The sequence below is a fragment of the Ictidomys tridecemlineatus genome, chromosome 3 (assembly GCF_052094955.1).
Source record: "Ictidomys tridecemlineatus isolate mIctTri1 chromosome 3, mIctTri1.hap1, whole genome shotgun sequence".
Classification (NCBI taxonomy): Eukaryota; Metazoa; Chordata; class Mammalia; order Rodentia; family Sciuridae; genus Ictidomys; species Ictidomys tridecemlineatus.
In genome coordinates, this window is record NC_135479.1 from 136112362 (window position 1) to 136138397 (window position 26036).

The 26036-nt window shown below is 33.4% G+C and overlaps 1 protein-coding gene across 3 annotated transcripts in view; it reads left to right on the top strand.

Annotated features, from left to right (window-relative positions):
* The window catches only part of Ccdc50 (coiled-coil domain containing 50), a 66641-nt gene extending 44308 nt beyond the window's left edge, over positions 1–22333 (top strand). The window contains exons 6-12 of one of the 3 annotated variants that reach the window (XM_078043873.1): positions 81–608; positions 5197–5315; positions 6077–6121; positions 6220–6324; positions 8188–8270; positions 13343–13449; positions 21966–22333. In XM_078043873.1, coding sequence (XP_077899999.1) covers positions 81–608; positions 5197–5315; positions 6077–6121; positions 6220–6324; positions 8188–8270; positions 13343–13449; positions 21966–22006 — 1028 coding nt within the window. In that variant the 3' untranslated portion in view covers positions 22007–22333. Of the gene's footprint in view, positions 1–80; positions 609–5196; positions 5316–6076; positions 6122–6219; positions 6325–8187; positions 8271–13342; positions 13450–15029 lie in introns of all 3 variants that reach the window. The other 2 variants (XM_005341780.5, XM_078043874.1) reach the window with 2 other exon arrangements.
* Positions 22334–26036: the final 3703 nt, after the last annotated feature.

The window sequence follows — 26036 nt, forward strand, 5'->3', positions numbered from 1 at the left end:
ACTTCCTTTATGTAGTTAGTTCATACTCTCATTAAGTTAATTTGCATTTTTATTTTTCATATCCCTATACCTCCACTCAGACCAGCCAAGGTCAAGGAGGGCCAGGGAATTGGGTTCTGGATACTCCAGGTCTTGTAGACTACAGAATGATGGAAAGACTGTGAAGCAGAAGAAAGAGAAACCAAGACATCCACTAGAGAACTTAGAAGAGTTGGAAAAACATTGTTCACCAGAGAGATCCCTGTCTTCCTCCAGCTGGGGCAAAGTGAGAGATGATGCCCAAATTACCAGCGAGCAGCATGAAAGAAAAAAGCCTAGTCAGGAGAAGCTCCGAAGACCTCCGCTTCCTAAGATCAATGGTGATGTGTTTCTGAGCACTCAGTGTGATGACTGGAAGCCTAATGGTAGCCATGGAACTCGTAATTGGGGAAAACAGTCCCAACACCAAGATCGACTTTCACCAAAGTCCTCACAGAAAGCAGGGCTTCACTGCAAGGAAGCTGTATATGGGAGGGACCATGGGCAAGGTGAGCACAGAGAAAGGAGACACAGGCACAGGACTCCTCCCTTCTCAGAGAGTGAGGAGCAGCACCATCACCATGACACAGGTAATAAAGGACCACCCCATTGGAAGTCCTGGTATCATGTATATACATACAAACCAATGCTTTAGTAAGCATGTTAAGCAAACCTCATTCCTTTCTGCTTTGTACTCATGTCCTTAAAAAAAATCCTGGATCCAAATGTCCATAAAGGTATTTACTCAATCTGAGGTCTGTAGGAAGAAGGAAAATATCTATTACTTTTCCTCTTCTATAATACACTGATTCCTTGGAAGATTTTTCCAGATCTAGGTTACAATTGGAGGTACCCATCCCAAATGTACTTCTTCATTTACCAAGACCATAAACAACAGAAATTTCAATACTCAGTGAAAACTCCTGAACTTCTTGTTTACTTTAGTGAACCCAGAAGATCTGGTGATATTTCCTTAATAGTATTACCCGCCAATAGGACTGTAAATACTTTATTTTCTAGACCTCATCTTTCTCATCTGTAAAATGAAGAGTTGTATAGGCAGTCTTTTAATATAGGGTTTTCAAATTGTCAGATTCAGCTGGACTGTTTCCTAAAAATGCAAATTTCTGAGTCAGTTTGGGCATGTTTTATACCTGAAGGTAATTATGAATTTAGAGTTTAAAAATTATTGTGTTGAGTTACATTTTGTGCTCTTTCTCCAATTCTAACTCTTCACTTGGTGTTCTAAAGTGCCATCACAAGTTCTTGGTGCCTGAATAGAAATTAGGTGAATGTTAGAGGTAAGTGTCAATGTTTTAGAACACCTCAGGCTTAACTCTGCAGTCCATTATTGACATAGTAATGACTCTCTGATGTTTTCCATGTGCCTATAGTACTATTATAGCACTCTACACTCTTGTATTTTAATTGATCATATTCATCATCATTGTTTCTTTTAGCTCATACTGAAATTTTACAGAGACAGAAGGATTGCTGGGCAAGAGGTACCAAGAAGGAGCCTATTGTCCAGTCACACTCTTCTTGGTTGGGGAACTGGTTTCTAGGTTACAGATTCAGGGTGATTCAGTTGATTTTTCCTATTATATTATCTCTAATTAAAGGACTTGGTTATAAGAAAAATTAAAATTTACTTTAGCAAGCCATACTGAAAAATCTACCAAAAATATTCTTGCCTTGGCCTTTGTGCTTAGATTTGAGCCTTGGAAGGTTATTAGTCAAGCCAAAAATATGGATATATAAACACACACTCCCAAATTATATAACAGGGAAACATGAACAAAGAGCTATGGGGGCATAGAGAAGAGAGTAGGATCTATTTGGAGTAGGTTTAAAAAGAAGTTATATTTCTCGAAATTTAGAAAGAGTTCTAAAGGTGGGTGCGTGAGGGGGATGAATGGTTATTACCTTCTTCATTTCTGATTCTATGAATCTGACCTTATAAATGTGCTCTGAGGGATGGTTAGCCTTTGTGGCTTTAAGTTTTGTTCTAGGGTGTTGTAAATAGGTTTAAAAAGCATGAAACTAAACACTGAATTACAATCTCCAGTATTGCAGTTGTGGAGGCAAAGGTTTGGTTTTATATTGCTAGTGTAGGATTTAAAAAAAAATGATGTGTTGAGGTATGTGTTATGATTACAATGCAAACTGCTTACTGTATATCCTTGGATATTTACTTTGCCTTATACATTTTACCTTCCCAGACCCTGTCAGCATTTGCTTTTACAACCTTCCTGGAGTAGGCCAGAGGATTTCTTTAAAATGTAATATCTAAGTACTGTTGGCTACACTGACTGTTGAGGAAAACTCAATTTTTAAAGTTGTTACTATAAGCAAAAGTTTTATTTAATTTAATAATGAAGAAACTAGCAAGATGACAAAGCTAGTTGTAAGAGCATTTTCAAAACAACACTTATAGATTTGGTTGAAAAAGGAATGCAAAATAAAATTGCTAAATTAAATATATGACTAGTTTACTTTTTGTAGGACAATGACCATACCTAACCTTTCAGAGTAGCTTCTCTATTGCACTGTGTATTTGTTTCAGCTTATCATTGCTTTGATTTGTTTTCCCCTTGAAGTTAGTTTTTAACTACTCTGAGCCATGGAATATTTTGCACTGTCTTTTACAAATTATTAATTAAATATACTATGGCATTTCCCAGGTGTCATATGGCTTATTTATAAAATATTCTTGCATGATATCACAGACTCTTCCAGAGATCATTTAATTTTATCTAAAGCTTGAAATAAATGTATTTTGGATAGCAGTACTAATTTAAGCAATGTTATTTTATCAGAATTTATTTAAGAGGATGCTTCATTTATTTCATTTTGGGAAGTTCTTGTGTTCTCAAACTAGAGAAATGATAAACAGAAATACAAGGAACAATTAGATTAATATGTGGAACTGTTGGAAATCTGGCTCACCTAGTTGAAAATAGTTTTTCTGATTCTATTTAAGCTGTTAAAATAAAGGCAACTCTTCCTTTAATCTCCTTTAATTAACTACATTTAAAAAATTTTTAAAGCATTACTGTTTTCTGTAATGACAGCCTTCTACTGAAGTATCCGGTGTTTCTTCTTGTATTTAGAAAAACTCACATTGCATCAGGAACAGAAAATCTTATAATGACTAGGCAGTCCTGGCAGTCTAGAAATCTAGTATACTAGACTGTGGGATTTTCTATCCAATGAGACTTGTAAATACGAGTGGTACGGCAAAAGTTTAAATGAACTGTTTCCCCTCTAACTTTAATTTGAGACTGAGAGTTATTACCTCAAATTCTAACTCTTATGAATAATTAAAGTTATCATTCTCTTTTTAACTGTAAGTAGTAATATTATCATTTTGTCAGACCAATTAAGACTTTTCATTTGGCTCCATTTTCTCAGCTAATTCTGTTGGGTAGAGTAGAAGGCATAATAGTGGAGAAAGTTTGCTGTCTTGAAATCTCAGTATGTCCCACTTATCACTTTACTATATAGCAAAACTGGAGAAACTATGTGTATTGTATCACCTTCAATAAGGCTTTGGACTGCTTATTAAACTATCATTTTTCTAGAGACTGGAGTATGGTATAGCAGCCTATCTTTTCTGCTGACCTCACCCAATACGAAGTTCCCTGTCTAATTTATTTCACTTGAAATTTCCTTTTCTAGATATGACTAAACTAACCATAATTCAGGGAGGGTTAAATTTAGGGAGGTTTACATTCTACTTATCTTCTTGGGAGCATGCCACTGTTTTCTTGCTGTCCTAAACCAATGAGAAATTTAGGTTCAGAACAGCCCTCTCTACTCCAGCCCCCTGTAAGATTTAGTAGCTCTAGGGATAATTTGAAATAGTCTATGTAAGTCTGGAGCTAAAATACTAGGTTTACTCTGCTTTCTCTGTGGTAAAGATAGAAGCATATGGGTCTGTAGCTTTTCAGTTTATCACAAGACTAGGCTGAAAACTCTGCATAGATGGGCTTCACAATATAACCTAAATTCTCTTCACTGAATTCTTTCTTTCCATATTTTCAGCAAGTAAATCTAGTGTGATAAGGCATTTTGATAATATATTAAACTAGCGGTTGCAATGTTAGTTGTAAATATGAATTATTTGGAAAGACTTAAACCTATCCAAGTCCACACTACAGTAAAGTGGGGCAAATATTCCTTAAAAATTTCTTTAAATCACCCCTACCCAAGCAATTATAATATGTAGCCATAGTTGCCAAATGCTGGTATAAGAGAGGCAATTAGGAGTAAACTTTCTTTCCCCTTCTGTGCCTCAGTTACTAAAAGTTGATGTTCCAAGTGACTGATTTTATTCATTGCATTCAAAATTTATATTATTTCTGAATATACTACAGTTTACACTGTTGAGTGATTGAAGTTATAAATGGGTATGAAGAGAAATAGTCACAATTTTGAAATAGCTCTCAAAACTTGTCTTAGATAACATTTTAAAGTTTAAAAAAAAAAAAAAAAACTCACCAGTCCCCCATGTTGCTTTTTCCCCAGAGGAATAGAACTCTGAGGTCACTGCTCTGTGATCTTTCTCTTATGTCTTCCTAAAATTTAATAATGACATTAAAGGATGGATGAAAGCTGTGGTAAAGATCTGAAGAAATGGGTTTGTTTATCATCAGAGCAGAAGCCATGGCAGGGCCATTGATTGGCTAACAGGTATTTTCACATAATTTGCAGGTGATGCGATTTCTGTTCCCTTTGCAGTAAGATATACCATCTGAGGTAACTAGGAGTCTCTCTCACCTCCTCTAGTCTTGTCAGCTTAGTCTCTTTAATGATGCTGTAACCTCCTTTTTAAATAAATTCTTTTGATTTTCCTTGACTTTTTCTTTTTCTACTTTCTATTTTGTGAAGGCCTCACTTGTAATTTCTTATGCAATATCCTGCTGTTAATGGGACCATGTGAAAGGGGGTTTTTATTTGGCAGGTTTAGGGGTGGGTAACTATTAAAATGGATGATCAGCAGCACTGTACTTGCATACCTAGGGAAAAATATATTTCAAATGCACTCCACACTGAATTGGGGCATGGAGGCAATATTTTCAATGCTAGATACATAAAAGAAAGCTTCTTTTTCTTAAATTTCACAACTTTTCAGGAAACAACCACAGTTGCCTTATTGCAGTGAGTTTTTTCCAGGAACGAAGCCACGGGTAGTGAAAGATGCTGTCTGCCCTCCTGCATCACGAGTCACCCACAGGGATCAGGAATGGTATGATGCTGAAATTGCCAGAAAACTGCAAGAAGAAGAACTTTTGGTGAGCATATTTTAAGGCAAAAGTTCAGGTGAATCAGTAGGTTTTTTTTGTGAATTGAATAAACATTATTATTATATAATGGGCATTATAGTCTTCCATCAGTTAAGAAACTGAAATCTGTTTTTTTAAATCTTTTTGATATGTGGAAAACAAAAGTGGGAGTACAATATCTCCCCTTATCTGCAGTTCACTTTCTGTAATTTCAGTTACCCATATAGTTAAATGTAGTCAAAAATGTTAAATGGAAAATTTCAGAAAGAAACAATTCACAACTTTGGTATATTTTAATATACATAACATATTATTATTATTATTATAATTATACTCATGATTGTTAATTTCTTATTGTGCCTAAATTTAAATTAAATTTAATCATAGGTATGTATGATTAAAAAACAACAACAACAACTATATATGGGGTTTGGTGCTATTTGCTGTTTCAAGCATCTACTAAGGGTTTTGGAACATATCCCAAGTGGATAGGGGGAGGTGTTACATCCAGGTTCATTTACTAAGTACTGACAACAGATCTCCAAGTCCCTATCTCGGCATTATGAAGTTTCTAGCAATTCTCTTAAGAACCTGCTGGAGGATTTGATCAAAAGAATTGCTGCCTGACTAGTGAAAGCACATCAACTGCTGATCAGCTTCAGAGGTGTTAATCACAACTAGTTTCAAATACCAGTGTATTTTGTATAAGATTTTTTAAGTGAGCAACATGAATGTCTTAATTTTTTTTTCATGTTTCTTTTACATCAAAGGCTACCCAGGTGGACCTACGAGCAGCTCAAGTAGCCCAGGATGAGGTATGCTTGTGTTAATGAATTTAACAATAATTTTTGGAAATATCCCTGTAATCTACCTGCAACTTTGTAGTTTATGATATTGACTGGATCTTGTTTAGGAAATTGCTCGACTTCTAATGGCAGAAGAAAAGAAAGCTTATAAGAAAGCCAAAGAGCGGGAGAAGTCATCTTTGGACAAAAGAAAGCATGACTCTGAGTGGAAGGTATGGTGTGGTTGTGTGTGTGTATGTGTGTGTATTTTAATTTTTTTAATAGAAATAAGATAAGAAATGGGAAGGGAACTCTGCTTTTAGAATAAGCTCTGCAAATATATTTAGGATAGTACATATGTGAATCTAATGTGTAAAAGTTGTTTCACTGTGACAGGTCATTGAGTTCTTGAAAATAATTATGTAAAAAGATAACTGCAAAGATTGAAAAAGCTTAGTCTATTCATTTTAAGACCTAAGATGCATGTGATTCTGGTTACGAATGATCTTTGTTTGCGTATACTTACAGTATAGGAGAATAGAGCATTTTCACATGCTTTCAGAATTTTCATGGTAATCTGCTCTGTCTACTTTCCTTTTATACTTGTGTTATTCTTTATCCCTACCATGTACTTGTTTCTCTTTTCATTGACACAACTTCTATGGAAGACTGACAGATACATACCTATCACTAGCAAATTATTGCATATGTCACAGTGGAAGAACTCTTTAGCACTAGCTTGGACTGTTTTCTTTCCCTTCATTAATTGGAAATAGTTGACAAAACAAGCAGTGACTGCAGTTCTTTCTGCTGTAATCTGATTATTGTATGTGGTGGTTACAAGTTCAGTTTTACAGACTTTACTCATCAGTGACTGTTTGCAAAGTACCACACTGGACCCACATGGGGATAAAGAAGATCTTTCCTGAATGATCTTATGTAATGCAAAAAGGAAAACAAAGATTAGATAGCTAACAAATACATGACCCAGTAGGATGGAATAAAAGCAGAGGAGCAGTACAAGAATACACATCATAAAGACATTTTAGGGAGAGACTTTGCACCAATCCTGGAAGCATGCAACTTAGGATGTGTGTTCATGATACAGTTGATCTTTAGCACTGTTCTCTTTCAAACAGAGTCTCTCTTGGGCTCTGGTTTCGCCTCACATTTTTGGTAATGATTGTGAGGCAGAAGAAGTCATAGAAACCAAGACTGATAATATTGCTCTATCATTTTCTCTTCCTCGATTATCCAAGAGTCAGACTTAAATCAAATGAAAGGATTATTTCCATACTAATTATGTATAGTTAACTCCCCGCCTTATCCTTTTAGTAATTCAAACATTTTTTTAACATTTTATTTTTAATCAAGAATACCCAAATGCTTCTGCTATATAATATAAGCCACAGTTATTCAAATTCTTTGTTAACTAGAAAAGGGTAGGTGTATTATAAATTATAAACTGGGAAAGTCAGAGGGTAATGGCCATATGTCTAGCAAGTACCATGACTTCTGTGATTTCTAGATTTATATCTGGTGCTGTAATAGTTCTTCTTTTGGGCAATTTAACTTGCATGTGCTTTACTTGCCTGGCTAGAAAATCATCAGCCAGGTACATAGAAGGAAGTTTGAGAGCCCAAACGTAGATTCTGTTGACTCTGGGTATCTTTAGTTCATATCAATAGTTATTCAGCTGTTAAATTAACAATCTATAGCCAAGCATGCCTGTGTGGGTGACCTTGTTTGTTTATTTGTATATTGCCCACTCATATAGCTCCATTAACCATCTTCGACCTGCCTTTGTGTATGTATGTGTGTATATATCTGTGAGCATAGACATAATACATATAAATACATACATAAGTATTTTTATATATGTATATATGTTATATATGTATTACAATACATATATATGTATTTTTTAAAACCTCAGAGTGACTGTATATAAAATAAGTTCGTGTTGCTTAACTAAATGTAAGTAACCTGAAATTACTAAAGGAGAACTTAAATGTTTTTTAAACCTCTTTCTTTGCTTGATCTTTTTTTGTGTATGTGTATATGTACATTTTGTTTGTTTCTTTTTCTGTTCATAGTCAAAACCAGCTAAATCAACACACCCAAAGTCAAAGGAGCATGATGAAGCTCACCACCGGTCTAAAAATGACAGGCCTGCACGGTAAGATGACACCTGAAAAGGGAAGAGAGGAAATTGTATTTTGAGTAAGGAGATGTCAGTTGCCTGAAAAGACTATTCTTTGGAGAAGATATCAAAAACTGCAGGTTTGAGATGCTGTCAAATGTTTTAAGGTTCTTCTCAAACTTTTAAAATTTCTAGTCTTAAATTGGGTTGCATAAGTCAAATAAGTGATATTTTACAGAAACTGGGGTGTATAGGGAAAGGTGTGCTTTTTTGAAGGACCAATTCCATCTGTATCTTCACTGAATTTATACCCTCAGCTATGGAGAGATGAGATTAACCATTTTCCTAAATAAAACCTCAGGTGTTAAGTTTTTATTGGATTTCTTCATCCACACTAGTGTATGCATGACATTTAAAGATGCTGAAACTCATTCCTGCATTGAATCTCAATATCTTAGGCAAATACTTGAGTCATTGCAAACTCTAAATCCCACCAGAGCAAATAGCTTTGGCTGTGGCATATGTACTTCCTGACTGACTTCTCTCAAATAGTCTTGAGTCCTACTTATAGGAAAAATACAACTCTTTCCACCTTTAGTTATCAATATTTAAGTCTCTGAGAAAGTAACCTCTTATTTTCTCTATTGTTTTTTGTTGTCTGTCTTTGAAAGACAACATTTCAATTAGAATATGAAGACAAAACATTAAATATGAAAAGATACTTGGGCAAGGAGCAGGGAGGGAGGAATGAGAAAAGGGTGATCAATGGAAACTAAGTTACAGGAGCAAGAAGTTCTGGTGGGCTATTATTGTACAGGAAGATGAATATAAATAACTGTAATGAACTGTACATTTTTAAAAGGTAGAAGAAAGTATATTAAAAGCTATCACCATAAAATAATGATAAATGAGGAGACAGATATGTTTAATCTGATTTAAACATTATACAATATATACATGTATAAATATGTCATCCTGTTAATATATACAAATTTTATATTTTTTATTTACCAGTTAAAATATACTTAAAATGAAAAAAGACAAAAGTAACACTAAACCTAATATTTAATTCTGAATCATTAATACCTTGAAATTTGGTCCTGCTTATTAATAATTATTAAAATTATAAATGTAAGTTTTATTGTGTTGAGAAATATATACAGTTGTTGCCACTTATTACCAATACTTAAATTGCTGGACTTGCTTTCTTCAAATGAATATATTTAGTGTCCTTAAAAATCCATCCTCTGTTTTTAAACTCATGTGTTTTCAAAAGATAAATACCCTTAACAAAATAATATTGTGTTTGTATATCTCTGAGGATAATAGTAATATAGTCTGTTTAATTATATAGAATCTGTTGCTCTCATAATTTTTGGTTAAACACATGCCAAATATCTTTTAAGCCACATTTTAGAATTATATAGTTTAGTACACTCCATAATATTTAGATAAAATAAAAGGCAGCTATGGGTAAATATGTCTGGATGATGATAATGATGCCAATGCTGATGATGACGATTTTAGTCAAATGAATTCAAATCAGTTTTAGAGTGATTTCATAATAAGTCCTTAGCCTCTTTAGAACACTACTACCTTTATAGTTGATTTGATAGAATAGTCTTGGACAGCTATTTCAAAAGCTTCCTCCTGTTGAAATTAAGTTTTTGGAATATAAATATAAATAGATATCCTAAAAATATTAGGCTTATTGAAAGAGTAATCAAATGATCCTATATTATAGAATGAATTTGACATAATTTTTCTGTTTACATATATGAAAGCATCACAGTGTATCCCACTATCATGTACATCCACAAGAATGGGGTCCTAGGGCTTGGGTTGTGGCTCAGTAGTGGAGCGCTTGCCTCACATGTGTCAGGAACTGGGTTTCATCCTTAGCATCACATTTAAAAAAATAAAGAAATAAACAAAATGAAAGTATTGTGTCCATCTACAACTAAAAAAAATTCAGAAAATACAAAATTAAAAAGAATGAGGTCCTAAATAGAAAGAGAATATTTTATGCTTGTATAAATATATCAAAATGGATTCTACTGTCTTTATAACTAAAAAAAAGAATAAATCAATAAATTTTTAAAAAGGGCTATTAGTGAAAAGTGACTTATGGCTGCTAGTAGAACTTAAATCTTTTTTGACCTAAGAGGAAACACTGCCTTCAAATATCATTTACTGAAAGATTATATATATGGCAAAACAAAAATGAACAAGAGTTTTGTGAAACATTTATTTTTGTAGTTAAAAATGAAAGTTTATATACCTTAGATATGTGTGTGTATGTTTGTGTGTATATATATATGTGTATATATATGTTTGTTTTACACAACTATGTATATATGCTCTCTGGTTAGAATCTAGTTTCCTGTTTTGGTCATGGTAGAAAAGTTTATTTAGCTATCTATATGGACAGCAATGATTTCAAGTTTTGAAAAACATGGAGCTTCCTAGGTCAAGATGTTTATTATTTCAGTGGGTTAGTAGTAGAAATAGAAGAGAGGAGAAACAAATTCTCACGTAGTACTTGTAATATTCATGGTTGAAATCCTAGTTTTTTTTGTTATTTAAGCTGTTTTTCTCTTTGTAAGGAAATAAGAAAACTAGTCAGTAGACTGGATTACTTCTAACTCTTTGTAATTGGGAAAAGTTATAACCCAAATTCCAAATTGTTTTACCTGTATAACTCTATACTGGAAATACTATTTGATACTTTGCCTGCAGGTTTACCTTAGAAAGTTCTAAAGATTTTATAAATCTCATTTAGTTCCTTGTACATTCTTATGTATGTGAATTATATTTATCTCCATTTAATCATTTATTAAATATTTGTTGAACACCTTAATAATTGTTCAGAACAGGGGTAAGCAGCAGTCCAAAAGAATGAATTGTTTCTTGCTGTTATGAAGTTTATTGTCTAAACAGTTATTTCAGTAACTATTATTATTATGTTAAGCTCCATAGATAAAAAAGCATAGTGTGTATAAGAGCATAAGGAGACACCTAACCTTGTTTGGGTGTCCAGGCAGGTTTCTTGAAGAAGTGACTTCTGAAGTGAATTCTGATGACATTTATCTATATCGCTTGCTTAAAGATACAAATCATCCCCAGTGGTTCAGGAGACTGAGGCAAAAGGATTGCAAGTTCCAAAGCCAGCCTCAGTAATGGTGCAGCGCTAAGCAACTCAGTGAGATTCTGCCTCTAAATAAAATACAAAAACTGGGTTGGGGATGTGGTTCAGTGGTTGAATGTCCCCGAGTTCGTTCTCTGGTACCAAAACCAACAACAACAAAATGATACAAATCATTTTATGAGCACAGTAGGAAACAGGTAATCAAAATACAATGCTAACTACAAATTATTGATCAATGACATTATTTCTAACTTTACTTATAAATACCCTTAACTTAGTAACAACCATTTTTGTTACAACAACAACAAAAAAAGTTGGTAAGATCCCTGCAAGTAATAAGCTAATAGTTCTTTTCTGTATAAACTGAAACTAAACAGAACCAAACACCAAGAAAACTGAGGGCATTTTAAAGTGATTTGTTGATCCTTACAAGGAAAGTCCAGAGGATCGTTGACATCCTTTGCTCTGTTTGCAGGGTTAAAATTCTTTTTCTTAATGAGTTATTGTCTAGCCAATAGGGAGTTTTTTTGTGAGTCCCACTTGGCTTCTGTCTTTCTATAAATGCCCGGTAATATTTAAAAAAAAGCACCATTCCTTTCATTTGTAATATTTCTAAACAAATGGTTCAATGAGAAATGAAAAATGCCACATTTACTGTACTCAAATTGAGATATATAAAATATAAAACATTCATATCTTATGAAAATACATTTTCACACATGCATATGTGTGTATAGATATGGATCTCTCTTGTTTGCAAACACAGCTGCTCTATTGGTAAAAGCAAACACCTATGTCCTTCTGTCGTAGTTCAGAGCATTGATTTAGAGTCCATTTGATCAAGTCTTGACTTTGCTATTGTTAACAGCTATGTGAACTTAGATCATTACCTCATCCAACCTAATCTAAATCTAAAATATGTGCAGGCTTCCTACTATGCAGACTTGTCCTGAAAGTTTGTTGAGATAATCGTATAGAACCTACAGCACAGTCCTAACTATATATACAAGTTTACATCCATTTCTGACTTATTCCAGATGCTAAATACCCAGGGAGAACTTTAATGCTAAGGATAGGGTAAGGAATTTGAACACATTTGTGTTTATTTTTATATTACAGAGCCCACTGTACTAAACTGACTACAACTTGACAAACTCAGGATACTTATGCCTTATAATTACACAAAATACAACCTTTCACCTTTAACTGCATCAGGTTCCATGTTTTGACACAAAATTTGAGTATAATTTTGGGAAACAAAAAAAAATAATGAAAGGTTTTGTTCACTATCTTCATCAATGCCAGTTTTTACAAAAAATCTATATTAAGTGTTTAAAATAATAAAAGTTTAGAATGACAAAAATTATTTTTTAGTTTTTTGTTTTCTTTTACATAAGAATTTGCAAATGTATTACATTGAAAGTTGCAAATGTACTAAGATCTGCTTTGCCACCTAGTGGATAAAGGAACTTTACTCATGAAATTTTAAGTTTTATTGAAGTTTCCTGCCTCCCTCCCTCCCTCCTTCCCTCCATCCCTTTTTAACCTGCCTGTCACCTTTCCCCTCTCCTTCCTTCCTTTTCTTTTTTGTTTAACTTTATTACTTTCTAATCATCCATTGTTTTTTTTTCCATTTTTTACTCTTTATTGGTAAAATCTACTGAGACAAAGTACACTTATTAATACCAGCAGTTATATCTCTTTTATCTTTGTTTTTCTAGCACAGTGCCCCACAAATATTAAGTGAGGTGTTGAGAAAATATTTGTTTTGACTGCATTGTGCGCATCAAAACAAAGTAGGGTCAAATAAGGCCATGCAACTATCCAGGAACTAAAGTGAGATTTCTAAAGCATTTTGGCTTTTCATTTCTACAGAAAAAGGTTTGCCATGTAACCCAATGAGAGGTAGAATTGTAGTAACCATTACTTTGATATGTCTTTAAATTTTGGCTTCCTTCAGACCACCACCACCTACAAACACAGAGGCCGAGGGTCTGGATTATACTCATTTTACAAACCAGCATAATTCTACACGCCATTTCTCAAAATCGGATTCCTCTCATAAAGGTAAGAAGAGTGTATATGGTCAGGTTTTGAATTTTTTTTAATAAACCTTTTGTTAAATTGGAAAATCAAATGATATCTTCTGATTACTAGAGTGGAAAGTAAGTTCTTTCTGTAGTAGATCATTGTGTTGTTCTTTATTACAACACACACACAAAAAAATGCAAAAAATAAAAAAAAGCACCTTAAATTGAGTGCAAATGTTTCAACAGATTCCTAAAGGGTTATCATGACCACATTAAGATTTGTTGGACTGCTTTCTCTACATAGATAGAATATTTGTAATCCCAGAATCTAAAATGTGAAACTATTTTTGAGTGTTGATATGGTATTCAAAAAGTTTTGAATTTTTGGAGCATTTTAGATTTCATATTTTTAGACTAGATTTTCTTGGCTATTAAAGTCTATACAGGTATTCCAAAATCTGAAAACCTCTAAAATCTGAAACAGGTCTGGTCACAAGCATTTTTGATAAGAGATGCTCAACTTGTATTGACTGTTATTTCTCTTCTGCCCATGACTGTATTAATTAGGTTTTAAATAAGCATACATATGTACCATATAAAATTTTATGCAAAAAAAGATGGAGTAAAGAAAATGCAGAAAAATAAGAGCATCTAAATTGGAATAAACCATTAAAATGGTTGTATTTAGTAATTGATTGTATATTTCAAGGATATGCATTCACTTACATGAATTTTTTGGTAGTTGTAATTTCAAATAATAAAAAGGTAGTTTGTTATATATTAACTTCCTCATCTGCAGAATAGAGGCAATCTAAATATTTGATTCAGAGTCGTCAAAGTTGTCATATAAAATAAAATACATGCAAGAAGTTTGTAGATTCAATGGACTTTTTAAACATTGAATCTTATCAATTGACAGAATTAATTTGTCCCTACAATTTTTTAAGATTTCTTAGATGATATTTTTTGTTATCCTTTTCCAAAGTTAATTGTAGTCTTCCCACATTTCTTTAAGTTACTGTTTCAACTGTCATTAAAGAAAAATATCTCTTTACAGATGACTTTGTTTCTTGTTTTTTCTAAACTAATTAAATCAGAATGTCCTGGTAAAGAGTGCTAGACATTTGCATTTTTAAAAGCTTCCTTTCCCCCTTTCTGATATTCATCCAATTTTGAGAGTAAGACAAAATACATTTAAAAGATATTGGATATTATAAATGTCTTTATCAAAACAACACCTTCATCACAGTTTCCATCAATTAAATACATTTAAAGATATTGGATATTATAAATGTCTTTATCAAAACAACACCCTCATCACAGTTTCCATCAATTGGTGGCATTTTTATCATCCTTGATTTAACTGAAAGTTGTTCATATTTCTCTTTTTCAAATTATACATGCATCACTTGGGGGGGTGCCTCATTGTCTTTGACATATATTTTGTGCATAATGTTAAAATAACACAATAACTCTCTGGATATGAATATTTTATAATCAAGAGCAAAGCAAAGAGGACCCTCTTGAAATAAAGATAAATTATCTTGCTTGGGCAAGGAGAAAAAATGAGTTTCAGAGATTTTTTTCCCTTAATTTTGTTTCTTTTTCCCTCCCCAGGTTTCCATTACAAGCAGTAAAAAAATTAAAAAACCTAGGAATCTGCCTTGAAAATGGACTCACTGTAGCAAATATTACTGGATAATACAGAATTCATCCCACATTTATTATTTTCTGCCTGTTTGCATTCCTGGGATTTTTTTCTCAAGTGTTTTTCTGACTATAAATGATTTCAATTCATTTCAAATATTTTGGTTATTTTCCATCACTTGGGCAGTATAAGAAAATGCAGCTTCTGAATATTAGCCACCTTTGTGCTGGATATACTTCCTGAGATATAGTATTTAAGGGAATTATAAGATGCCATTTTATTTGGTATGTATGGAGTATTGGTTATCTAGGGATGAAGCTTTAGTTAGCAGTTAGAATTATATGGAGATAAATAATCAGAGTGAAAAATGACATTTGGATGCAATGCAAAATACGAGTATAAGAAGCAGCTTTTTGGTGCATTAGTGTGTGATGTTTTTGAAGGATAGGGCCTTTGCTTTTTATTTTCTTTGGGAAAATAAAAAAGTCATAATTACGAAGTATTTAAAATAGAGACATCTGGAGAATTTGAAAAATGTTATTCTGAATACATGGACCATAGAGGTTTTTTGTACCCTTTTAGGCCCTCTTGGGAAAACTGGCCTAGACACCATTTTTAAACACTGTGCGGATGTTTTCTTAGTAGCAAGGCTTTCTGAGGCCCCTGGGCAGTGGACCCTTTATTTACAAAAACTTAATTCTCTGAAACTTTAACTTGGTTTGTGCAGTCAGCTTTTCATAAGTGAAAACCTTTATATCCCGTCCTTGTTTTAAGTTCACTTGTAGAGCCAAGGGAAATTAAATTGGAAGTTGATTGCATAAGTGATGTCAATATTTCTGGCTGTAGATCAAAGGTTCTCTTTCTTCTTTAAAAGACAGCAGTATTTGTTGGCAATGTCTCAGTAACGTTTTGTGCACCTGTCAATAATTAAATTAATTCAACATGATGTTGAATTTGATAGTGTTTTTTTAAATCCAAGAGTTTGACTCTTCATATTTATAAAGGGTCATTAGTGGGCCTTGTATTACTTTGTAGAAGATCTTTAGGTCCCTCTTCAAGATATTCAGTGTCTTTGTCTAGTAACTGATTCATAAAATATGTTTATTTGCCCATAATACTTAGTTAACATAAGTGGCAATCAATCTATATATTTATATACAATAATTTCCATTACTTGACTTGCTCTTCTTTTTTATTGTATGTAATCTGACATTTTTGCATTTCAATAGTGTTTTCTTTAGGAATGAAATATATAGGTGACTAAAGAAAAAGTTGTTAATCACCCTACTGGGAACTACCTTCTTTTTGCCTTATCTTTTTAGATGGTCTTTAAAGTTGGGCAGTATCAGGAAGCTATTTAGAGCAGATTCTCAGTATATTTGAATATCTCATTTTGAGAAAGATAATTACTTTCATAAAGTTTTTATATTATAGGAACTTGAGTATAACGCACCTGAAATTTAAGTTTTAGGCATATGGTAACCTGGAAAGAAGAAAAAAAAAACCTTAAGGGATATAGTCATTTTAGAGAAATGCAGGAAAGGGAAGATAACAGGGTTTTGAATATGGTGAAGTGAAGTGAATATAGAAAAATCTTCATGTAGAGAAGGGGAGAGAAAATGGAAGTCTAGCCTTAAGTCAAATTCCATAGTGGTTTCAATATCCAGATTAGCCTTGTTGACTTAAAATAATGCTATATTTTTTGTTTTTCTGCCCTGTGGTTTTGCTTCGTGTTTAAAATATTTTAATGGTAACTTTAAAGAAAAACAGCAATTGTATTTTTATTTGATATCAACTTAGGCAAATGGGCAACATCATTTGCCATATTTTAATTTTATAAATGTTTATTTTTCTATCTCATACAATGATCAATTTCGCTTTAAAAATTCTACATTTCTTCTGTTTCTCATGTATGTCATTCATTCATATTTATTATTGTAAAATGTTAACTGAACGTACTTTAGTCAAAAAAATGTTAGACCATTTAACACTTAACCAGAATGCTGTTTGTTTTAGCTATCTTAGTGAGCAAAGGTGATATAGCCCTTGTGACAAGCCAATTCATCAGTATTGAAAATTTGTTACTTTGTTTTTTAGGTTTTTTAAAGATTAGTCTTTGAAATATTTTGTCTTTATTTTATTTTTTTGTAAAGCAAACAATTTTTAAGAGTTTCTGTAATTATTTACCAGTGAATAAGGAGATAGAAATCTAATTCTCCCAATTATATCCTCATTCTTTCTCATTCAAATAATGTAATGATTATCTTTGAGATTATAGAGGCAATTAACAACTGTCTGTTAATGAACTGCCAGACATTCATCACTGTGTTCTCTTTTTACGTTGTCACTTTTATATAAATGTGTAAGCATTTTACACTTTTTTTTATGTTCCTGCCACTGGAACACATGCAATTTAATTTTTAGGCCCCAATGTATTACGTTTTAATGTTGTGATGTAAATGAATACTTCCAATCTTGGGAAAACCTTTGTTTCTAGATTTCTGTTCTCTGGAAGCCAGATCCCATTAACCCCAATATTGCTGAATGAGTACAATATGTGTGGAGCCTTATCTTTCACTCTCATTCCCTACCTTTTTGTAAATTGTTACCTGGTAGAGGGGTTAGATAATGGTCACATTAAATGCTCTGACTTAAAAAAGAAAAAAAAATTGACTCCAGTGTCCAAGCCATTGTTAGACATAATTATTTTATTGGGAGGCTAGATAGTTGTTTTACCTGCTGTAAAAGAACATTGAGATTTTTAGAAAGTGATTTTTACATACTGCTGAATTACTATTTCTTAAATAACTTCAAAATACCTGGTGGCATACTAATTGAACTGCAACTCCCCACAGCTAAATATATATATTTTGATTATAGACAAACATCTAAATTAGAAAAGAAAGATATGTATAAGTGCTTCCAGGAGTAAAATCTTTTCAGAATGGTATGAATGGTATGAGCTCCTTGGGTCTAGTTCAACATATGCTAAAATTCATGACTTTGGGCCTTATATTCTGTTGAACCATTCTAGAAAATTCTGAACCCAACCCATTTCCCTCTTGTTTGATGTGGCTGGAGAAAGAACTAGGTAATGCATTAATTAAAAATTATTGACAGCTCTCCATCCCTTTCTCTCAGAATGTGTTAGTATAAAAATAAGTATCTTTAAACTGATAATTATTTTTCTTTATCAAATATTTTCTAAATTTGTCTTGTGCCAAATCAGGAATACCTACTATTATATGGTGCATTCAGTTTACCACATGAGTGGTTAACATTTTAAGGCCTTGATTTTTGTTTAATTTGTTGCCTTTAATGTAGTAGTTACTTTGGGAAATATCAAGAAGATTGATTACTCAGTGATGATTGTTTTGGAACATAATTATGATTATTGGTTAAGATTTAGAGCCTAATAAAGGAGTGAGACTCCTCTTATAAATAGCTAGAAGGACTGAGAACAGAATAAAGTGAAGTCAAAGGCTTTTTCCCTTTTGAGGGGGATAGCATTTGTGTAAGGAGTATTAACATTGAAAGAGTACACTGTTCATGTAGATTTCACTGTATATAGTGTGCCATATTCTGATAGTATAGGATTTTTAGAAGTATTCATAAAAAATCAAATCTTTCAGAAAAAAAATGAAAAGATTTTTAAAGTACATACTGCGTCCCTTACTTACTGCTCATAGTCAGAGAAGTGACTCTAAAACAGTCCCATTTTCTCTCATATCTGTTGGTGCCTGTGTGTCTTAAAGCCATACTTGCTTTTCTTACTGTTGATAGAGTACATTTTCCTTCTTCACCCATGGTAGGTAATATGGGCAGAGAAGGAAACTATAGACTGTCCTATTAATGCTGCATGGCGTACAATGTCATCCAAATTCTTGGTGGAAGAATCTTTTTTTATCCATGATGATATGTAACACTATTAAAGGGATGAACCCAGAGGCTGTTGTTGCCCTTAGCATATAACAAGTGTCATCAGAAATGGCTAAAATTTATTCTAGAAAAGTTAAGAAGGTAGGAGTAAATTGGTAAAATTTTAACACTACAGAGTCGCTTTTCTGATGTATCCTGCACTTCATGTCAGCAATGTCTATGAGGAGCAGTATTGCCTTAAATTAGTTTGACTCTGACTGAGCTTAATGTACTTCTATATGTGATTAGTGGTCAACTGTTAATTGAGATACAAAATTCATAGTTGATCTCTAAGCATCCTTGTCATTGAGACTTTGGACCTTCTTTCCCACTGTGCTGTGGCTGACATGACACTGAATTCAGTCCACTAAAATAGCAGAGACATGACCAAAAACATAAAAGGAGGGAGAGATTCCTGACCAGATCCTTCAAACCTGATAATCACTTTCTGAATAATTGAGAGTTTACTGTCCTCCTATTTGATGGTAACTGTGTAGAAGATATTTCCAAAAGTTCTGTTGTGCTATGAAGACATTCAGGTTGTGTGTAAGAATTTTACCATTACTTTTGTGTACTGAAATGCTTACCATAAACACCAACCCCCCCCCCAAAAAAAAAAAAATAAACAAAAAACAGAGTAGACATTTACTAGAAATGGAGATTTTCTAATCTGAAGAAAATTATCCAGGAGACCTTTCACTATGATAAGAATTATGAGAATTGACAATGGAGTGGTTTCTACAGTTTCTACTTGATACCATAAACTAACACAATCATGTAAGTAATCATGTTAACTTGTGGAAATATCTAGCCTAAAAGCCATTCTTTTTCCCATATGAATACTTCCTACTAACATATTCCTGATAGAATTAATATGCTTTTGTGTATTCTCAGCAAAGTAGAAAATAATTTTTCTCTCTTTAAATAACTTTTCATAGCATAGTGATTTCAGCTTTCAGATCAGAGCAGGATTAATTGTGCAACTTAGCGCCTGCCAGGGTCCTGCCCCAGTGGGGTCCAGGGGGTCCTGAAGGATGAGTGGCATCTGCGCAAGGGATGAGACAAGGAGTCCTTTCATTGGAGCAATCTCCAGAGAGAGAGCTGTCAGCTGCTTTCTCTCTATCTCCTTTTATTCTAATTTTTTCTTATCATTATGGGTACAGAATTATTAATAAAATGCATCAATTTACAATTCCCAGGATTTGACATTTCCTTATTTAACAGAAGCCAAACTACATAACCAGACTCTCTCTCCTAACCAATCAGTAATAAAATACACCTGTATTTAAGATCCCATCTAAAAGTCCCCTTATAAAAATCTTATAATATATTCTAAAAGCATCTAAAAATGTCTACATTTATTCTCATAAAACTGATTGAGCTGCTTTCTCAGAGAGTTTCCATTTGCCTTAGTCAAAGTACAGCAGTTCCTTACTAATCTTTAACTAAAGGGCAGGCTCTGTATGTAATTCCCCTGCCGCTAACATTAACTATGCTTATCATAAATCCTTATGTAAAGTAAAGGAGGGTCTATTAGAAGGAAAATATATTTTTACTAACCTTTTCTCCCCTGAATGAATACTATAACCTATCTTTAATTAAATAGGCTACATATGGTGGGCTCCATGCGATAGGCATGATAACTATCTGCTTAGACTTGAGAGACAGAAGACATGAACTTGGATTCTTAGTTGATATAATCAATTGTGGTGCCTAGAGTTCCTGTAACATTTCCCAGAATGATTGTTTATATTTTTCTGTTTTGTCCTCAATGTCCTGAGAGATAGTAAAACAGCCTTTAAGTCAAGAACCACCTGCTATATTCTTGACCATCTAGAATTTAAAGTATACGAATGTCTTCTGTCAGGTTGAATATAAAATAAACAGTCCCAATTACATAAAAAAGGGTCTCATGGTTTTGGCTTCCCACAAGTGTGACCTTGCCAAACACTTGTCCTCCTCACTGTGACCTTGTCAAGATGGTGGGAGATGGAACACCTTCACCAAGTGCCTATTATTCCTTGCTGAGGTTCAAATATAAAAAATAAAAGAATTGAAAGACAGGGTTTGAGTAATATTTCTTAAAAAAAAAAAAAAGCAGGCGGGGATTGAGAACAGTGATGAGATGATAGTTGAGAGACTATGCTATGATAGGCCACATTTTTGTTGCAGTTAATTTCAGACCATAATTGCTAAAATATTTTCTAGCTCTTAAATTTGGTTAGAGAGTTTTAGTTATCAGAAGTTTTGTACTTCGATTGAATTGGTTTCTGAAATTCCCATAGGCTTTAACTTTAGCCTTTGCAGTAAACTGAAAACCAAATGCCCTTTCTCAGAAGTAGCTATATTTCTCATCTGCCTCATCCAGACAACCAGTATTCATGTCATGAAACACTGTAAATAATAAGATGGTTCGGTGGGGAAATCACATATAAAAATAATGTTCCAAAATGAGAATTCTCTGTAATATGGGGTTTCTCCTAAGAATTCATCCTGGCCCAATATATATTTTGAAAAGGTACTGAACTAAAAAGAACAAGAGACTGCTCATAAATCAGGTTGCTCAGGAAATTTGAGGAGATACTGTCATTTGTCTTATAATTTGGAAAAGTCATTTCTTGAGAGAGACTACATAGTGTGAGGCACTTAAGATTTTTTTTCAGAACCCTTTTGATATTCAGAGTGTGGGTATATTTATGAAACAAAGTCAATGTTATCTCAAGTGCTCATCAGTTGATAGGCAAGCCTGAGGCAAAAGCAGGTTTGAAATAGCTGTTAACAAAGCTGAACAGAGCCTTGGTAAATAGAGTTACCTGTCTAAGGACAGAGAACAAAAGACCAACTCAAACCACATGCCTATCTGGAGAAACTGTGAGGGACACTTTGTGGATGCCTTAAGGTGACCTGTGGTGGGTACTGGTGGGTATGTATGTGCCCACCTGAACTAGGCTGATGGACACAGTCTATTTCAATTCACTTTCATACAGCACAAATTGTTCCTGCTCATAACCTCACTGAGGACGTTTGAGAAACATGGTGCTGGTTCCTTTCCTGTGTCTTGGAAGGTTGAGTTGGTCAACATCATCAAGGCACTCCAGTGCTCAGGCCTTCCTGGGATACCACTTGTATATCTACATTACTTCATCTATGCAAGCTTGTGTTTTCATGATTTGTATTTTACACCTTATGTCCCATTTGTTTCTTCCAACATCAGGTTTAACATTGATGTTATAACTAATTTTCAAACCAAAGTATTGTATAAGTATGTGTGCTTTGTTTTCCTGGATGGTTTGACTGAGATAAACAACAATCTTGTCCTTCTCTTAATAAAGTCATCCATTTGTTAAATCAGTAATCTCTGTCTCATGTTTTCTTTACTGCAAGCAAGCACTGGAAGCTATAGAATTTGTTTGTTTTCTTCTTCTTTACAAAATAATCCTAATATAATTTTAATGCTAATAAATTTTCTTTTATTTCACTTCCGTCTACTCTTAGAACATATATAACATTATAATGATGCACAGTGCGTTGAAATTCTCAACAGATATTCCTAAGTATCAGAAAAAAAACAGAAAAAGCAGGTAAGTGGAGTTTCACACAATAATCCTAATGACTCCTAAGTCCCCAAGATTACAACCACTCTGCACTCTGATGCGTTGTTGACATTCAAGTGGACTTTGAGAAAATGAACATTAACAGCTTCTACATATTAGTAGTTTGCTTTTATTAAGGCTATTCCTTTATCTTATTTATTTATATAGGATAGTTATAAAGGAAGAAACTGATTCTCCAGAAATTTGGCAGAAATCTTAGATACTATTTTCACTTATTATTGACTAAGTTGCCTGGAGCATATCCTCTTGGCTTTAGTTTATTCTCTGACAAATATGCTGGGGAACCTAAATGATCTCTGTAGTCACTACCAGATCCTAAGGTGCTCCAGTGATATGCAATTTTTATGTAGTTGAACAATGTTGTTCTTTTGATTTGAAACATTGCTCTCTAAAACAATTACTAGATGAAATTGCTAGTGAAAGAGGACACAATAAAACCAACTAAAAAATAAGTGATGGGCTGGGGATGTGGCTTAAGTGGTAGCGTACTCGCTTGGCATGTGCAGGGCCCTGGGTTCGATCCTCAGCACTACATTAAAAAAATAAAGATGTTGTGTCCACCAAAAACTTAAAAAAATGAATATTAAAAAATTCTCTTTAAAAAAAAAGTAGATTAATTAAGGCAGCCTCTTTAATCATGGTAGGAGGTGCTCACTGTGATAAGCTGGTTTTGCGGAGTATGACTGAGTTTGAATGTCAGGCTATCACCATGTGTGGAGAGGTGGAATACCAGAAAGCCTTTCCTTTAATCAAAAGCCATTAGAACAGTATCCACTTCCCACACCTTAGAAATTTTAGAGAAGACCCTGTACTATTGAAAATCCTTGGGGTTGGGATTTCAAGATAATTTTCCTTCCATTTTAAGGGGTAGAAATTTCACTTTTCCCCACCTCATTGTATCATGCTATAAGGAGCAGACACAAAGTACAAAAAGAGAAAACAGTCTATTACAGAAAAGAAGTAAAGATATCTGGTCCTAGTCCATGTTTTGCCATGAATGTGCTTTAAGAATCAGGATATCATTGATCCTGTCTCCTGTTTTTCAGTACTTACATAAGCACTCCTTCAGATAAGTCCTAGGATTCCTGTTGTAGAGATAGGCTGGTTTTCTTTAAAAGGTTGCCAGGAAGAGAGCAGCTTCATTCTGCTTTCGCCCTCTATGGGATGGAATGCTGCAGAAACTTCCTGGGCATTTCCCTGGAAAGCCTCATTCCTTGTCTTGTGTTCTCAACTGCACTGTTATACTTCCAGCTTCAGACCCAGCAGATTTTCATTAACTTGTATGTATTCCTTTAGGCAAAATCTTTCTATTTTATCTCTAAGCATCAGATTTGAGCCTCCTTTATCAGATGGTCTTTCAGTGTTCATGAAACTCTTCCGGACTTTTCTTGCTGTTCTCTCAAAACACACTTAGTTGTCCTAGCAATTCCTTAGACTAATCATGCAGCTTTAGTTCAGTTGTGTCAATCATGGCATGCTCTTAATTATACATTCTTAATTACTTAGTATCATTACTTACCTGATCTTTGTATCACTACCAGTGCTGTCAGTGCCTGATTGAAGCCTTTCCTGCTCACCTGCCAGCTTTATGCTCTCAAATCCCTGACTAGGCCAGAGGGACCCTCAGACACAGAACTGGGATATGTATGTATCTGCAGGTAAATCTGTCACTGACCTTAAGGCTGTATGGTATATACAAGTGATACTTGACTTTCCTAGCCTAGAAAGACAGCAGTGCTTATTAGTTTTTCCTTTTATGGATCATGCTTGGATGTTGAGTGTAGGAACTCTCTATAGAGCCCTAAAACCTGAAGATTTTTTTTTTCAGAAAGTTTTGTAGTTTTGTATTTAAGTCCTTAGTATATTTTTTAGTTAATTTTTGTATGATTTTTGAGAGTTAGGTAAAGCTTATTGTTTCACCTGGATATTCATTCACTCCTGCCCTATATATCTTTCTTCTCTACAATTGTTATTAGTGCATTAGTTGTACATAATAGTAGGATTTGTTGTTCCTGCCCTATATTTTGAACAGGCTTTCCTCCATTGAATTGCCTGCCTTTGCACCTTTATTGAAAATCAGTTGTGTGTTTTGTGTGGTATTTTCTGAGTATTCTGTTCTATTGATCTATTTCTATCCCTCTTCCAATATCACTTAGTCATGATGATTAAAGCTGTCTACAGGTTAAGCATCTTTAAACCAAAAATCTGTCATTTGAAATGTTCTAAAATCCAAAAGCTTTTGAGCACCAACATGGCACTATAAGTGGGAAATTGTACACTGTGAAACTTTTTTTATGCGCAAAACTATTTGAAATATTATATAAAATTACCTTTAAGTATGTATTTTAAAATACATATGAAACATAAACGTTTCAGATTTAGATTTGGGTCCCATCCCTAAGATATCTCATTATGCATATGTAAATTCCAAAATCTGAAAAAAAATACAAGCAGAAATACTTTTGATTCCAAGCATTTCAGATAAGGAATAATCAACCTCTAGTAAGTCTTGAAACTGAAAAAACTCACTCCCTTGTAATTTATTATTTTTCAAAATTATTTTAGATATTCTAGTTTCTTTGCCTTAGCTCATCAATTTCAGAATAATTTTGTATACATTTATAAAATATTTGGGAAATTGAAAGGAATTGCTTTAAAACTCTACATCAACTTGAGGGAAACTGACATCTTTACTATTACACTTTCCAATCCATGACCATACCATGTGTCTCCATTTATTTACAGTTTCACTGATTTCTTAAGTAAGCATTTTATAGTTCTTGGCATGTATTTGCTGAATTTGTTCTATTAGATCTATTTCCTTTCAATTTTTTGTGTGATTGTAGATGGTATTATATTGTGTCCACAAACTCATTGCTAAAAAAACTGATTTTTATTTGTATATATTCCTTGCATCTCTGACTTTTCTGAGCTCTTTTATTATGTGACTTTTCTGAACACATTTACTTTAGTTTTCTAAGAACAATCAGATATGGACGATTTTTTTCCCTTCCTTTCCTAACTGTATACCTTCTTTTTGCACTGGCTACAACATCTAGCACTATCCTGAATAAATAAGTGAAACAACTCACTCTCTTCTTTTTGCCATTAAATATAACGATAATTTTTTGATGCCTGTCTCTTGTTTTCTGAGAGTTTTTAATCATAAATGTGTGTTGGATTTTATCAAATGATTTGTTTTCTGATTGATGTGATCATATGATTTTTCTTTACCCTGTTAATATAGTGAATTACTTTGATTTTTATGGAACCAGCTTTGCATCCCTGGTATAAACCTCACTTTGTGAAGATGTATAATTCTTATATATTATTGGAATCTATTTGTTAATGTTAAGAATTTTGGATTTATTTTTGTGAGGGGTATTAGTCTCTAGGTTTTCTTTCTCTTTTTTGTAATTATCTTTGATTAGATTTGGTATTGGT